The 16,150-nt window shown below is 44.4% G+C and overlaps 1 protein-coding gene across 1 annotated transcript in view; it reads right to left on the minus strand.

Annotated features, from left to right (window-relative positions):
• Nucleotides 1–1,933: 1,933 nt before the first annotated feature.
• The window catches only part of CDH6 (cadherin 6), a 170,701-nt gene continuing 156,484 nt past the window's right edge, over nucleotides 1,934–16,150 (minus strand). The window contains exons 9-12 of the mRNA XM_028737918.2: nucleotides 13,271–13,392; nucleotides 11,652–11,769; nucleotides 11,311–11,562; nucleotides 1,934–6,306 (exon numbers count right to left, since the gene is read on the minus strand). Of these exons, the coding sequence (XP_028593751.1) occupies nucleotides 5,816–6,306; nucleotides 11,311–11,562; nucleotides 11,652–11,769; nucleotides 13,271–13,392 (983 nt within the window). The 3' untranslated portion in view covers nucleotides 1,934–5,815. The remainder of the gene's footprint in view (nucleotides 6,307–11,310; nucleotides 11,563–11,651; nucleotides 11,770–13,270; nucleotides 13,393–16,150) is intronic.

Below are 16,150 nucleotides of genomic sequence, written 5' to 3' on the forward strand. Positions count from 1 at the left end.
AGCTGATCTTGTCTCAAAAAGTATGCAAACACCCCAGTCCTAACCTCACCCCAGTCCTAACCTCAGCAGAAATAGAAGAAGAGGAGTTTGGATTTGATATCCCGCTTTATCACTACCCTAAGGAGTCTCAAAGCGACTAACATTCTCCTTTTCCCTTCCTCCGCCACAACAAACACTCTGTGAGGTGAGTGGGGCTGAGAGACTTCAAAGAAGTGTGACTAGCCCAAGGTCACCCAGCAGCTGCATGTGGAGGAGCGGGGAAGCGAACCCAGTTCACCAGATTACGAGTCCACTGCTCTTAACCACTACACCACACTGCCTCCACTCCACTCACTCCAAGGAAAGATGCTTAAGATCGCAGTCTAAAATGTCTGTCATTCCAGATATGGCTCCTGGGTCATATCATCCCATGGGCAGAGTGAATTAATCCAATTCATTCTGAGTTGGCCAGACAAGACATTAAGATGAGCAGGCCGAATTGCTGCAGGTACTGATTATATAGCCACTCTTTATTTCCTCTCCATGGGCTACCATGCAACCCCTATCAATGTCTACTCAGAAGTCCTATTGCGTTCATGGAGGCTTGCTGTCCAGATAGGCATGTACAGAATTGCCTCCTTAGTCTGCAGTCCTAACCCCCTTTACTTGGGCGTCAATTCCCAGTTTCTGCCAACCACTGTTTCTTCAGCTACTTCATCAAATATAGCGTGAGAATATACTGTTGCAATTTCTGTTCTTATCACTCCATCCTGGCACTCGAGACATAAAATCTTTGCTCACAGAATGTTGCTTTCCGTTGCACTTTGGGGGGAAATATAAAGCCTTAGTCATATATCAACGAAGTGTGAACTGATGCCAAATTAATGCTATTTATTAAAATAAATAAAAATAAAATTCCATGCTTGTAAATTGCACGGATAGGAGAAAACCTTAGGTGATTAATGCATAATATGTCAGCCTTCAGAGAACGCCGTAATTCATTTTTAAAATTCAGTTCGGCATCTTAATTTTGATGCCAGTATGTTAAATAGTTTATAGAATATCTATGCACAAGCTGCGGGTGGCTTACTGTCATTTTATTGACGAGGCGAAACACTTTGTCAATAAAATGCAAAGTTCTGGCGCGAATCGCCTGCTACTTAGTGTCACTGATTCCCAGGATGAGGGTCGCACGCTACTTAAGCCATCAAAGTGCCACAGTATTAGTGTTGCTAATCCTGGCTAAATCAACTTAAGCCATCAAAGAGAATTTGCTACATCAGGAGAAAAAGTACAATCAACACTTGTTCATGCAATCCACTCAACCTCTTAAGCCTCGGTGGCGCATTTGACACGGTGCCGTTTTTAAGGCAAAACCAGTTCCTATGCCCTGTTCAATACTCAAGATGGTGCTGTGGCCAACTACCACATCTAGCCGCTCTCAATTCCAAAGGAGCTTTCAAATGTTCCTGTTGGTGTTCTCACTCCAGAAACTATCAGCAATCATTCCTGTCTCCTGCCCGACTTGCTTTTGGGGAACATCACATATGGCAGCTCCTTACATAGGGTAATGTTTGCCAGGTCTGGCGCCATTGGCCTTTCATCATTTCCTGTAAAAGGAAGCAGGAAGAGGTCCCAGCAAGATGGTTAGCAGATAGCGGTCGGAGTTCAGTCTCCCAGAAAACACTTGGTTTGTGCCTTCTGTTTCACCCATTTAATTGCTTGTAATTTCTGTCAGCTCCTTTCACAAGCCTTGAGTTTTGCCTGACCCTGACCTCTGCTTGCTAGTTTCTCATCGTACTGCTAGTCCTGATGTCTAGATTTTACATCTTGAGAGTCATCTAATCCAGCCCCCTACAAGGCGAGAATCTCAACCAAAGCATCCATGGCCACCCAACCTCTGCTTAAAAACCTCCAATGAAGGAGAGAAAATGAATTGCCGAATTCTCCCAAGTTGAGATAAATGGAGCTTTTATTTGAGAAGGCATTGGGAATTTGGATGGGTCTTTCTGAATTGCAAAACGCAAAGCCCTTCTATCATTTTCAGCACTGATCTGCTCTTCTGCATAGAATAGGGCAAACCTTTGGACTGGTCTTCAAAGCAACCTCGCTTAATTTTACTCCTAATATTTGCTGTTTCATTTCAATCCATAACGAAGCACTTTGCATTTTAAAACTACTGCATTGAGAGCTTTCATAAAGCATTGCGAAATGTCTCGTTTGGTCAACTTATTCGCAGCTGTGTATGTTATGCACACAAACTTTTAAGATATTACAAAGTAAAATAAATCTGTAATGGCATCTAGCGGATTCCTTCTGCATCTTGTATGCTGTACAATGTAAGGAGGCAGCTTCAGGCCTGATTGTGGACTGAACCTGCTAATCTATGATTCTTGTACTTGCATCTTAAAGTCAGAAGATTGACAATAGCTTTCAAGAGACCTGGATGTGGTTTAAGAGAGGTTTTACTTCTAGTGTATAAGCATTTCTTTTGTGGTTTTGTTGTCTTTGCTGAAACCGGCTTAGTGGGGTTTTTGAAACAATTCCCCCCCCCCCCAAATAAAAATTGCCAAGTGGCATGAATGTGAAATGTACATGAACCCTCTTTCTAAACACTCTCAAATCTCCATAGGAGAAATTCACTATTGTCCATCTCCAGCCAAAGACACAAATGGAAAATTAGGTGCATTGGTGGGTAATAAAAAGAAACAAGTCTAAAACAAATTCAAATGGTTAGCTATGACTGTGACAACATAAGTCTAGCGAATCTGTTTGGGAACCAAGAGAAAATGTTTCCTCTGGGATCTTTGTCATAGTAAAGAATTGCATCTATGGCAGTTCTTGCACCATATTCTTTTAAGATGCTAGTACAGTGGTACCTCAGTTTACGAACTTAATCCGTTTTGGAAGTCTGTTCTTAAACCAAAACTGTTCTTAAACCGAGGTGCACTTTCCCTAATGAGGCCTCCCACCACCGGTGCCCTTCCACCATTCAGATTCCGTTCTTAAACTGAGGTAAAGTTCACAAAACGGGACACTACTTTCAGTTTTGCGGAGTTCATAAACCGAATACAGGGCTGTTCTGTTTATGAGGTACCACTGTAAACAAATGTAACCTCAGAACCGTACCTCTGTCCTTTGGCAAATAAATATTGGGTTGCAGGGGATTGGTAGCATTGTAAGCACAATATTTTAGGATTACCATCCTCCAAATGTAGCTGTAATTGGAGAAATCTAACCATACCTATCTTGGGTCCATGGCTTAAATTCTTAGGTGCATGTAGAGTGCAATCCTATACACACTTATCCGGGACTGGGGTTAGACTGACTTGAACTCAGTTACTTCTGAGTAGACATGCAGAGGGCTATACTGTTAAGCTGACTTTAGTACCTTCGGTGCAGCATAACAAGATGGACCTGTTCTTACATCTGTCTGAGGTCCCTTGAAAAGTTCCCACCGGCAGTTCTAGTGATAGATAAGGCCTTTTCTGGATGCCTTTTACAAACCACATACGGGTGAGAGCTGTGCTATTCCCCATCTCTCTCTTTCCACACTCCACCTGCCTCCCAATCTGGCAGGTACTACTGTGGCTACGACAGATACTTTAGCCAGGATCTACACAGATGAAAAATTAGTGGCACCCTTTACCCAAAGAATTTTGAATCTCCTCCTGCCTATATACATCGGCTGTACTCTAAGCACTCTAACGTTAACTATCTAAACAAAAAGCGCAAGTCATAAAATCATGTGAAACTACGTAATTATTGTCGTTAATTAATTAAGAGCGCGTCTACTATAATGCAAAAAAAGGACAAATTATTAAAATTATTTTTAAAATGCTGCCATTAGCTAAAGCAAAGAGCTCTTGAGGTCAGCTCGAGTGCTGTTAGCTATGTTGGTCATGTTGTCCACACCAAGTGAATGACCAAGCCATTCTTCCAGAGTTCTACAAAGGATCTTCGAGTATTTGACATCAGCCAAAGCTCTCCTATTTATCTCAGAAATATATTTCTGCTTAATGAGCTTCGACCAACTATAGTGTCAGCTCCCGGTCCTTGCTCTCTCTTGCTTTTCTGATTGGCTTTTAAAGCTGATGTGGTTATCTTGGGTCCCACCTCAGCTGACAAAAGTAAACAGAGAGATCTCCATCCTTCAAAATGTTTGGCACTGTCCTGGACACCACCTCCATGAAAACCCACCTTTGATGCTCCTCACAATCAATGTGCATGCCCACCAAGGCTGCTGTCTGGCTTAACAGCGGTAGCTGAGTCATGCATTCAATCCTCCCCTTCCATGCGCCAACACTGGTCCATGCTGAAACGAATGACCAGGCTCTCGCTGATTTTGGCAAGAGGGAGATTGTACCATAAGTGACCTTTCTGCTTGCTGGCTTACCTCTGTCATCATTGCTGCTACCTCTTTCTCCTCCACCACCACCTCTTGTTGGGAAACAAAGGATTGTATTCTAGTAAGTCATATTCAGAGTAGGCCCACTGAAATCTGTGGGTTGTATGCAATGGAGTAGATCCATTGAAATCAATGAACCTAAGGGCTTAACTCTGAGTAAGGCTAGTACAGGGTATAACCCCATTACCTTAAGTTCCAACTTAAGCCTGTTGATTTCCATGGGTCTACTCTTGAGTATGACTTAGCTGGATGTAATACAACATCCCTGGCTGCCACATCCTTCCCAGGCACTCAGGAGCAGAATCCTTTGCTTCAATATGAGGAGGGAATAGCAGTGGCCAAGCAAGCAAGGAAGCAGGGAGAGGGGTAAGACAGTTAGCTTTCAATCTGCTGGTATGCTTAGGAACAGAACAATATAAAATGGAACTCACCGAATGTACACAGGGAGCTCTCTTTATGTATTATGGGTTGGATGCAGATTAACACATCTGAATCCATGTGTATTTTCAACCTTATGCCTCTTCCTTCCTTGATACATGTCAGAAGTAATCAACGTGGTGTCCTCCAGATTTTGATGGACTACAACTCTCATTACCCTTGGTTATGTTGTCTGGAGTTGATGTGAGTTGGAGTCTAAAATCTAGAAGCCACCACTTTTGGCTATCCCTGATATGTATTACTGAACACACGCTATTTGGTTGGTCGGTTTCCAGGAACACAATATTTCAAATATTGTGTCATTTCTGGTGCACTGTTATGGTCACACACAACGAACCTAGTAAGTCCCAGCCCCCCCTTCTTCCCCATTTCTTGATTGTCCACCACTACTTTGAACCAAGTGACCAGTTCAAAACTGACACTGGTGCTTGAATGGCCACTAGATCCTTTTAAATATTCCTTGCCGGCAGATTTTGGCTTTTAAAAGAGCTACACCCCCCCTCCTTTTGCTATAATGTTTAAGCTAAGCCACAATGCTTCCTTACAATGGGGTGTTTCAAGACATAATCTGCGGAAAACATGTCTGAGCTGCGTAATTAAAATACAGTGAGATTATTTGGTGAAATATAACAGTAAGATAATCCAATTTAGAAGATAAAGTAGAACAAGTTAAAACCGTTATTCCGTTTCCATTGTCCCTCCATCTCCCTGCCATTGTGCCTCTTTGACTGTTTTGGTATATAGGGTGCACAGAAAATAAGGGAGTTTTCTTCCCCACCCCCCTCCGCCCACCACATTATTTGCCTCTTGGATGCTCAAATTATATTTGGGGGGTCGGAGGGGATGACATTGGATCCACAAAGACTGCAGTCACGGAAACTATTCGAACTGGTAGAGGACCCTTTCAAATAACTGTGGATAAATAGAAAGACGTAGCAATGCCACACATTTCAATGCTGTTTCTTGAAAATGGAAAAAAAAGGCAACATATTAAGAGTCTTTGTCGCTGTCTGCTCCACCGTACATGTCGGCCAACTTTTTAAACCGCGGACCCCAGTCACTGAGGTAATCGTAGTCCTGGTCTCCATCCGTGGTCACTGACTCCAAGGAGCTGAGGGACTCTGCCACAGAGCCATTGCCTTCATATGCGTAGGTTGCTAATGAGTCATAAGGGGGCGCTGTTGGATCCGAATCATTCTCCTTTAACCTTTGGCTAATGAAATCTCTGACGTCGGTGTTATCCCGCGCCACTGGAGTCCGGCGCGGCACGAAAAGCGCTTCTGGCACAATGTCTCGTCGCAGTTTATTGTCTTCTATGGCTTCAGGGTTCCGCAGCGTGCCAATATCAAACGCTTGGGTGTCTTCCTCTCCGCCACCTTCGTCATTGTAACTGACAATGTTGTCTCGGATGTCCTCTTTGGAAATGATCAAAGGCTCTTTCTTCCGTTGCCGTCTCAAGGCTGCAAACAGCACCACTGTAACTGGAAAGAAAAACAAGAAGCAGTGTCGGTGAATGCTGAGGAGGAGGAGTTCATTTGCTGCCCAATTAAGAACAAAAATAGAATGGGCAATATATGTGTTGCTCGAACGTTGTCTTTTATAAGAAACTCTGTTAAACTGCCCACTCCAAATCCATAGTCTCTCACACTGCAGCCAATCCTACTGTGAGCACTGGGGGTTGCAGGGAAGGTAAACATTAGGAGGAAACCAGATTTCAAGCTCGAAGGAAGATGAAGAGCAATTATTTTTTGTCAGCGGTAGATGTTGCTTTGGGGTTTTTGTTTTTGTTTTACTTTGCGCAGCGTGGAAATGATCCTTATGAAATCACAAGTGCAATTTCAAGGCACATGGAAAGGAAAGGAAAGAAAAAAGTTGTCTCTTAAAATGACTAATGCCGAATGTCAGAAATGCTTTGGAATTTATTTAAGGGAACGCCCTGAGACCTCTGGGTATATGGTGGTATATTATTATTATTATTCACACACAGAGAGCCAGAGAGTGCACCTTTCCAGGTGAAATGCCACATTAGCCGTATTATAGGCGAAAAAAGTAAAAATTGGGTTTCCCCCCCTTTCCTTGAGAAAACAATAAGGAACATGTGTTGCAGTTCCTAATTTTAATTCACCTCTTTATACAGTGTACAAGGATATAGATAGATAAATAAATATGACCAGTAAATAAAGTTATTTAAAAAGGGCATCAAATTATTTTTATTAAATAAAAATACAGTGGTACCTCGGTTTACGAACTTAATCCGTTCTGGAAGTCTGTTCTTAAACTGAAACCATTCTTAAACCAAGGCATGCTTTCCCTAATGAGGCCTCCCGCCGCCGGTGCCCTTCCACCATTCAGATTCTGTTCTTAGACCGAGCTAAAGTTCTCAAACCGGGACACTACTTCCGGTTTTGCAGAGTCTGTAAACCGAATTGTTCGTAAACAGGGCTGTTCTTAAACCGAGGTACCACTGTACTGTCCTTTCTAAATGTTTCAAAATCACACAGAAAGAAAGGGGGACATTTTTTAAGAGCCAGGAAAAATAATGAGGAAACAAACAAAAAGGAAAGGAAGTGAAGGAAGGAAGGAAGGAAGGAAGGAAGGAAGGAAGGAGCTACCAAATGTGTTGAGGATTGCATAAGATGGGGACGGAGGGCAGAGGTGCCCTGAGACCACAGCTGCTATCATTCATCAACTATAAATTCTAAGCCATCCCCCAAAATGCCTTTGCTAAACATTGTGCTCTGTGTTATCCAGTACACAACAGCTCAAAATCCCAGAGCTGATTTGTTTTTTGTTTTTTTATTCTGCCTCGCTAATGTCATTATGAATGAGATTTCACTAAAAAGAAATGAATATTCAAATTGGATTTGTGCAAACCACTGACTCAGCTCCAAATATAACCCTGTTCTTGATGCTCAGTTTCTCGTCTGAAGTGAACTTGTAAAATAAGCCCTCCTAATGCTCAACAAAACGTTAAAATAAATGTAAAGCTGAGCTGTTTCTTTCTCCCCACTACCCTCAGCAGTTCTTAGCATTATCTGGGATTTTGCAATAAATAGGCTACGCTTTCTCGGGCTGAAAGTGAAATCCGCCATGCAGCCGAGGGGGTGGGGGTGGGGTGAACAGCAAAAATAAAAAATAAAAATAAATCTGCCTTTTGTCGCTGCTAAAAATGGAAATTGTAGTTCCATTCTTTCCGTGCCTTTGTTTCACATAGAGTTGAGATTGCCTAAACAAAGCATGAAAGCGGATTGAGAAAGATACAATGCTAAAGCAGCTGTTTAATTGAATGCTAGGCCTGGGACCCAAACAATTGTTGTTTCCAATCCAAACACTACTGACAAGTTACCGTATTTTTCGCCCCATAGGACACACTTTCCCCCCTCCAAAAATGAAGGGGAAATCTGTGTGCGTCCTATGGGGTGAATGCAGGCTTTCGCTGAAGCGTGGAGAGCAAGAGGGGTCGGTGCGCACCGACCCCTCTCGCTCTCCAGGCTTCAGGAAGCTATCAGCAAGCCTGGGGAGCCCGCGGGAGTTCCCGCAGGGCTCCCCACGCTGTGGATAGCAGCCTGCTTCCCGGAGCGCGGGGCGTGCTGAAGCAGAGCGCCCCACGCTTCGGAAAGATATCCACAGCCTAGGGAGCCCCGCGGGAGTTCCCGCAGGGCTCCCTAGGCTGCGGATAGCAGCCTGCTGCCTGGAGCACGGGGCGCCCTCTGGAGGGCGCCCGTGCTTCGCGCAGGTGTCCACAAGCCTTGTGAGCCCGGCAGGAGTTGCCGATGGGCTCACAAGGCTTGCGGATAGCAGCCTGTTCTGGGGGCTGGGGTTGGGGGGGGAGAAATAATTTTTTTTATTCATTCCCCCCCCCAAAAAAAAGGAGGTGCGTCCTATGGGCCAGTGCGTCCTATAGGGCGAAAAATACGGTACTTCCTGCACAGCTCAACAAGGTGATTCCCGAAACCTGACCTGTCTTCCCTAATGCCCTCTGATGGAGCCCAAAGAGGTGCTCTTTGCGGGATGGGCTTGTGCATGGAATGAGAAGCTCCCACCGCGCCCAGCAAAGTCTTTGGAAGAACTGTGGAGTCTCATTTCCCTGGGCAACGATGAGTCTGCTGTACAGGGGTCAGCAAACTTTTTCAGCAGGGGGCCGGTCCACTGTCCCTCAGACCTTGTGGGGGGCCGGACTATATTCTGAAGAAAAAAATGAACGAATTCCTATGCCCCACAAATAGTTCAGAGATGCATTTTAAATAAAAGGACACATTCTACTCATGTAAAAACACGCTGATTCCCGGACCGTCTGCGGGCCGGATTTAAAAGGCGATTGGGCCGGATCCAGCCTCCAGGCCTTAGTTTGCCCACCCGTGGATTAGAAATAGGATGCTGATAAAGGGGGTGGTGGTGGAAGTTTCACCCTTTGAAAGGACTACTGTATAATATAGAACAAAACCACCCCCGCTCTCCGTTATTATCAAAGGAATGTGAAGGAGACTGAGACAATTTGGAACATACAGTGGTACCTCAGGTTACATACGCTTCAGGTTACATATGCTTCAGGTTACATATGCTTCAGGTTACAGACTCCGCTAACCCAGAAATAGTACCTCGGGTTAAGAACTTTGCTTCAGGATGAGAACAGAAATCGTGCTCCAGTGGCACAGCAGCAGCAGGAGGCCCCATTAGCTAAAGTGGTGCTTCAGGTTAAGAACAGTTTCAGGTTAAGAACGAACTTCCGGAACGAATTAAATACTTAGCCCGAGGTACCACTGTAATCTAACGGGACAGGTAACCGATTATAAATTTTCAGCGGAAAACGGGGAAAGAATCTGCCAGCTGCAATAGGTTTTCCTATTAATCCCTGGCAGTTTAGAATCAGACCGCTCTTCCTAGGTTGGGGGAAAAAAATGGTGAGGACAGTTTATTTGTTGGAATGATGGGGTCTCCAACAAGCTCCCGAATCATGGGGCAAAGCGATGCAGAGGCTTTTGGAAAACTGTGAGACAACCGCTTCCCTCAAGTCATGATGGGAAATATCAACAGTTGGAAGAACGAAGGACACAATACTATATATGTTTGGGACAACATCATGGGGGGGGGGGAGAGGGAATTACACACAGGAAATTACACACAGGAAAGAATAATGATTAGAGACCGAGTACCTCGCTTGAAACTTTATAAATCACTTAATATATTAACGCGAATTGAAACCGTAAGATTGCAATCCATATAAGGGGTTATTAACTTGAAGGGAATGTAACTGAAATCATTAAGATTTTGGAAAATGAAAAGTAAAGAGGGAGCCATCGAATCTAGCAAGTGAGGAGGCCACTTTAACTAAATTATATAATTTGGTATATAAATAATTGGTTTTAATAATTGTATTAATTGGATAAAATTGGTCATGGTTATAATGCAGCTGTTATTGGAACAATATTGGAAAATCAGTTAAAAAACCCAACTAAAACACAAAATAGGATGTTTATGGTAGGTGCCAAGAGTTGGTAGGGTAACTTGGGTAAACTGAGATATTGATTTACTGGAGTCAAGGAGTTGATACGATTATAACTTCCTTCACTGGTGAACTTTGGGACTGTGTACATTTGGGTCAGTGTGTACCTGCTGCATGTTGTGGTTATGGTCAGCGGGTGAATGCGCTCATGTAAAAATTAAAGTTTAGTGGACATGTGTGTATGGTGGCTTAGACCGTGGCATGACGGCTAAGATGCTTGCAGTGGTTTCTGATTGTGGTTGGCCTATGTATGACTGAGGCAGAAGTGTACAGCGGAGGTGGTTGTGTTATCTGTATATTTGGGGTCACCATGGATTAAATTCTCATAGGAGTCCAGGGAGGATCCTGGAAGGAAGTACAAAAACCCTGTGTAATTCAAATGAGATAACTTCTCCAATGACACTGGATAACTATGGTCATGGGTGTAGCCAGGAGAAGGGGGAGGCTGCTCCTTCCATCAAGTAAATAAATAAAAATAATTAACTAAAAGTAGAAATGGGCAATGCTTACTGAACGTTCACAGGGGGGGGGAAACTTCATCGGAAAATAGGAGGAATTTGAGAAGGAAGTGCTGAAAAGGTTATCAGCAAATCTGAGGAAGCTTGTTTTAGTTTTGATTTTAAAAAAAAAAGATGAAAAAAGGCGTGTTCTTTGTAGTTTCGCAAAAGAGACTCATTAACCAGACAAAAGGCGGTCTCTGATTTTGTTATTTAACTTCCTAGTTTTCAAATGACTGAAGATTTAGACTGGGCTGAAAAGAAAGCAATTTTGAGGCACCTCCTTCCGAATCTGCTAGACAGAGCCAGGCAGAGGATGATGACAGGTGGGGTGTCCTGCCCTCCTAACCTAAATCCTGGCTGCTGCCCATGACTACAGTCTTAAATCTCCATGGCTTTGTTAACGTATAGCACTCATGTGTGCTCCATCCATGGGCACGGTGAGCTTTTCTCCCCACCTCCCACAATTCAAGCGACTCCTTTACCTAGCAGTATAATGATGCAGAGGAGAATCGCGATCAGAGCGCCTGTGCTGAGGCCGGTTGGATGGATCAGCGCTTCGGCATTACAGGAGAGCATTTTCCCTCTCTGGTCGCAGGCGCACACTCGGATGGTCACGGTTTCCGTGCTGCTCTGAATTGGGTAGTCGTTGTCCGATATTACCACGGGCAGGAGGTAGATATTCATCTCGTGTCTGTTATACCGGGTTCTCCTTGTGTAGATTGCGGCTGTGTTATCTGGAGATAAGCACGAGCGCTGTAAGCAGCATGTTCATTCTGAAAGTTCCCCAACCCCATAGAGAATGAAGCAGATAGACAAGCATTACCTCTGTTGTCCTGAAGGGTGAAATTGGAGCTGCTGGCTACTTCGGGAGCCAGCGAGAAGGAAAATTTGTGTCCACCGAAAGAGTCGTCTTTGTCAACGGCACTTAAGGTCTGTATGAGCTAAAAAATGGACAATGGCGTTATTGTATTACCATCGCTGTGACAGCCAGGGTCTTTGAGACTAAGACCTTTTTCACACTGTATTATTCCACAAATAACCTTAGAGCAATGAGTTCGAAGCAGCGTGCCAAGCGGATAGCAGCGGTTGAGATTTCCAGCAAAGAAATGCTGTTCTCTAAGAGTTGCTTTGGAATACGTGTCTCATACAGGGATTTTCTACCAGCTCCATCTGCTATGCAGGCTAAGATCCTACCTGCCCTCAGACTGTCTCGCCAGAGTGGTGCATGCTCTAGTTATCTCCCGCTTGGACTACTGTAAAGCGCTCTACATGGGGCTACCTTTGAAGGTGACCCGGAAACTACAACTAATCCAGAATGCGGCAGCTAGACTGGTGACTGGGAGCGGCTGCCGAGACGACATAACACCAGTCCTGAAAGAACTACATTGGCTCCCAGTATGTTTCCAAACACAATTCAAAGTGTTGGTGCTGACCTTTAAAGCCCTAAACAGCTTCAAAGGCCCAGTAAGCCTGAAGGAGTGTCTCCACCCCCATCGTTCAGCCCAGACACTGAGGTCCAGCTCCAATGGCCTTCTGGCAGTTCCCTCACTGCGAGAACTGAGGTTACAAGGAAGCAGGGAGAGCTTCTTGGTAGTGGTGCCTACCCTGTAGAACACCCTCCCATCAGATGTCAAGGAAATAAACAACTATCTGACTTTTAGAAGACACCTGAAGGCAGCCCTGGTTAGGAAAGGTTTTGATGTTTGATGTTTTATTCTGTTTTAGCTATTCAACTTGATAAGGTTGGGGATTGGAGTGAAAAGAGATAGGAATCTTTGGGGTGGAGATGGTGATACTTTAGGGGGGAATCCATCCTGTATCTTTACCCCTTCTGATCTGCTTTTTAATAATCATATTTATGCATATACAGACTGCCTTTCTTCTGGGGCACAGAATGCCCAGGCAGTCTGCCATACACATAACTGGTGAATTGTCTCCCGGGCTGTAGGGCATGGTGAACTAGGGTAACTACAAAGGGCTTTGCATCCCCAAACATCAGAGTATGTTGAGTAGTTCTTTTCAGTCCATTAAAAAAAGAAGAAGACCCCAATCTTTTGTCTCATTCCCCACCCAGATCTTGCAAATACCTAGATGGCAACAGAACTAATTTCAAACATGTGCCTTTCGTATCAAACCTGCAAGGGATTCATCAAGAGAAGCATCAAACAGAGCAAATTAAGGGGAAATATGGGGCCGGCAAACTGAAGTTCAAGAAGGAGCCACGCTGAACTCTGTGATATGCAATGCCGCATCACATCAGCTCCTAAGGGAATGCCAGTCGCAAGCCGATGCAAGATAGTCATGGTCTCATTTCACTTAGCATCACTGTCAGTTCCTTTGCAATGCATAGTGCCAGCTCACAGGCACAATGCTGTTGCCACCATAACACAGACCACATTTATAAATCTCATATTTATTCGTTACGAAGCGCAAACCGCACACCTGCTCGGCCTTTGCGTTTTCGCAGACGAAGGTTTCGTAAAACATGGCAAACTCCGGGGCGTTGTCATTCACATCCAGGACTTTAATAAACACTGGGATGCGGCTGCTTTCCTTTGGGTTGTCTGTAGTGATACAAAGAGAAAGCCGGTGAAAAAATTTTAGTAATGAGTTTGACTCCCGCCCCCCACCCACTGCCTTGTTTGGAGCAATACATTCACAAGGCTAATGCAAGCAATGAGCAACATTTTTGTGCGTGCACAATTTATTTGTGCAAGTTAAGGGTATTTGCAGGTACAATCAGAATACATCTCTAACTGCCTCCTAAACCAAAGGTAGGAATTCTATGCTCATTTTTATCTCCTTCGATCCACTCCCGCTTTCATATCCATCCGACTTTATAAAATTCCGCCAATCAGACCACCAGAAACCCCCACGGAGGTCTTTACATCTGAAATTTGATCTGTCACTCTTACATGACCAACCATCCAATATTACTGCATGGAAAAAGCCCTTCAGCTGTGAATCTTAGGATTCAACTGTTAAATACGTGTGGCTGATTAATATAAGATCTGTACAAGCAGATAAGGGAAGGAAGGAAGGAAGAGAAGGAAGAGAAGGAAGAGAAGGAAGGAAGGAAGGAAGGAAGGAAGGAAGGAAGGAAGGAAGGAAGGAAGGAAGGAAAACTTTTGTTGATTTCAAGTCCCAAGTTATCCACAATAAGCTTGTGGAAAGGCACAGAAGAGGTAGCAGTGAGAGATATGAGTTATTGTTAGAGCCTCTCTCTCTCTCTTAATTAGAGATCCTTTTTGAATTGAAATATATTTAAGCTGAAATATAGGCAAAGGGCTCTTTTTAAGGCTGTGTATGCACTATAGAGGGACGTGGGTGGCGCTGTGGTCTAAACCACAGAGCATAGGACTTGCTGATCAGAAGGTTGGCGGTTCGAATCCCCACGACGGGGTGAGCTCCCGTTGCTCAGTCCCTGCTCCTGCCAACCTAGCAGTTCGAAAGCACGTCAAAGTGCAAGTAGATAAATAGGTACCACTCCGGTGGGAAAGTAAACGGCGTTTCCGTGCGCTGCTCTGGTTTGCCAGAAGCGGCTTAGTCATGCTGGCCACATGACCCGGAAGCTGTACACCGGCTCCCTCGGCCAATAAAGCGAGATGAGCGCCACAACCCCAGAGTTGGTCACAACTGGACCTAATGGTCAGGGGTCCCTTTACCTTTATGCACTATAGACTATACTTTGAAAGCACACTCTAAGCAATTTCCTTCCCTCAAAGAATTCTGGGTGCTGTAGTTTACCCCTCACAGAGCTAAAATTCCCAGCAACCCTTAACAAACTACAATGCCCATAGTTTCTTTGAGGAACAGAATGTGCTTCAAGTGTCTTTGAAAGGAATACTGCATCTACAGACCTCCTTTCCCCTGTATGAAGAGCAGAAGAGCCATTAGCAGAACTTTCCCCTTGTCGTCTACTTTAGCCCTACAATTCCTATACATGCAGCGTAAAAATGAAGATAGAGTGGACTACATAACTTCAAGATGCCATTTTTGACTGTTCCCACCTATACTAAAAAAGCTGATTTGTGCATATTAAGAAGAAGCATTAGGTACCATGCCAGAGAGACATTCCAGTCCAACCTAGTTTTTATTTTCATTTGAAGGTGGTGGTTGTTTTAAAATGAAGGGGAACATTCAACACTGGCATCCCCATCTGCAGTCTGAAGTGGTGGAGCCCATGTAGAGCTCTGAACCTTCATGCTGTTTGGACCTGGCAAGCAGAGGACTCTTCTTAAAGGACTGAGGTGCATCTTGTGAACATCTGTGACACTAGGACCCACTGAGCTCCTGGGAGGCCAGTTGCCTATCTAGCTTAGGGCTCCTCCGCTCCCAAATTCCTCCCCTGCCTCTGACATGCCTCTGGTCTTTCCAGAAGCATTGAGCCCGATGAAATCCGCACTCCCTCCCACCAGAAACAGGGTTACCCTATGTCATTGATGCTACTGTATTTTTCATCAGGCTTGATGATTCACAGGGAAAAGGGCAGGCTGCGCTGAGCTCCAGAGTGAGAAAGGCTGTAATTGAGAGAGATTTGGTTAGGAAGTGCAGGGTATGCTTTCTTGATATCCTCCACAAATTTGTCTAATCCCCTTTCAAAGCAATCCAAGTTGGTGGCCGTCATTTCCTCCCATGGGAGCAAGTTCCAAAGTTTAACTATGGAGGAAGCTCTTTCTTTTATCCATCCCGAATCTTCCAACATTCGACTTGACTGGATGTCCTAGGAGTTGCTCTACGCACCCTTAAATCATTTTTTGGAACCTTTTCCCGAACTTTTTCCAACTCTACAATATCCTGGTTATGGTGTTTCTTACAAGACGGTTGTGCAAGGAAGGGCATAAGCAGTCTCTTCTAGCTTCCCCCTTCCATTACAGAAGGGACAGGGCATTCAGCATTGAATTCCCTCTTTGAACCTCAGAGTTCTTTCTCTCTGCCCTGGGAGAGGGTAATCTGATGCTTCCTAAGGCCGCCCCGCCTCCCCCCGGAATGGCTTCCCGGGAACGACGGAATTGCAGGATAAACATGTCAAGTGAAGGTTTTTCTTTGTATAGCCTTAAAGGGCTGCGAATCTGAAAGCTGCAACATTTTAAAACATAGAGTTGAAGTCAATAGGAGAAACTTGCTTAGAAATGCAAAATCAATATTCTCTCCCACAAGCAAGCAATCTGTTCTCGGGCGATAACTATCAGGAACACCACTTTCCAATATGCTTACGCAAACTTTAAGCTTCGCTGCTCTTTATCTCTTCCTCATCCCTCCCGACTTCTTTTTCTTCAATGAATAAATTGCTCAACTTTGTTCTCTTCAGTCTAACCTAAT

Source organism: Podarcis muralis, chromosome 8 (genome assembly GCF_964188315.1).
Source record: "Podarcis muralis chromosome 8, rPodMur119.hap1.1, whole genome shotgun sequence".
Classification (NCBI taxonomy): domain Eukaryota; kingdom Metazoa; phylum Chordata; class Lepidosauria; order Squamata; family Lacertidae; genus Podarcis; species Podarcis muralis.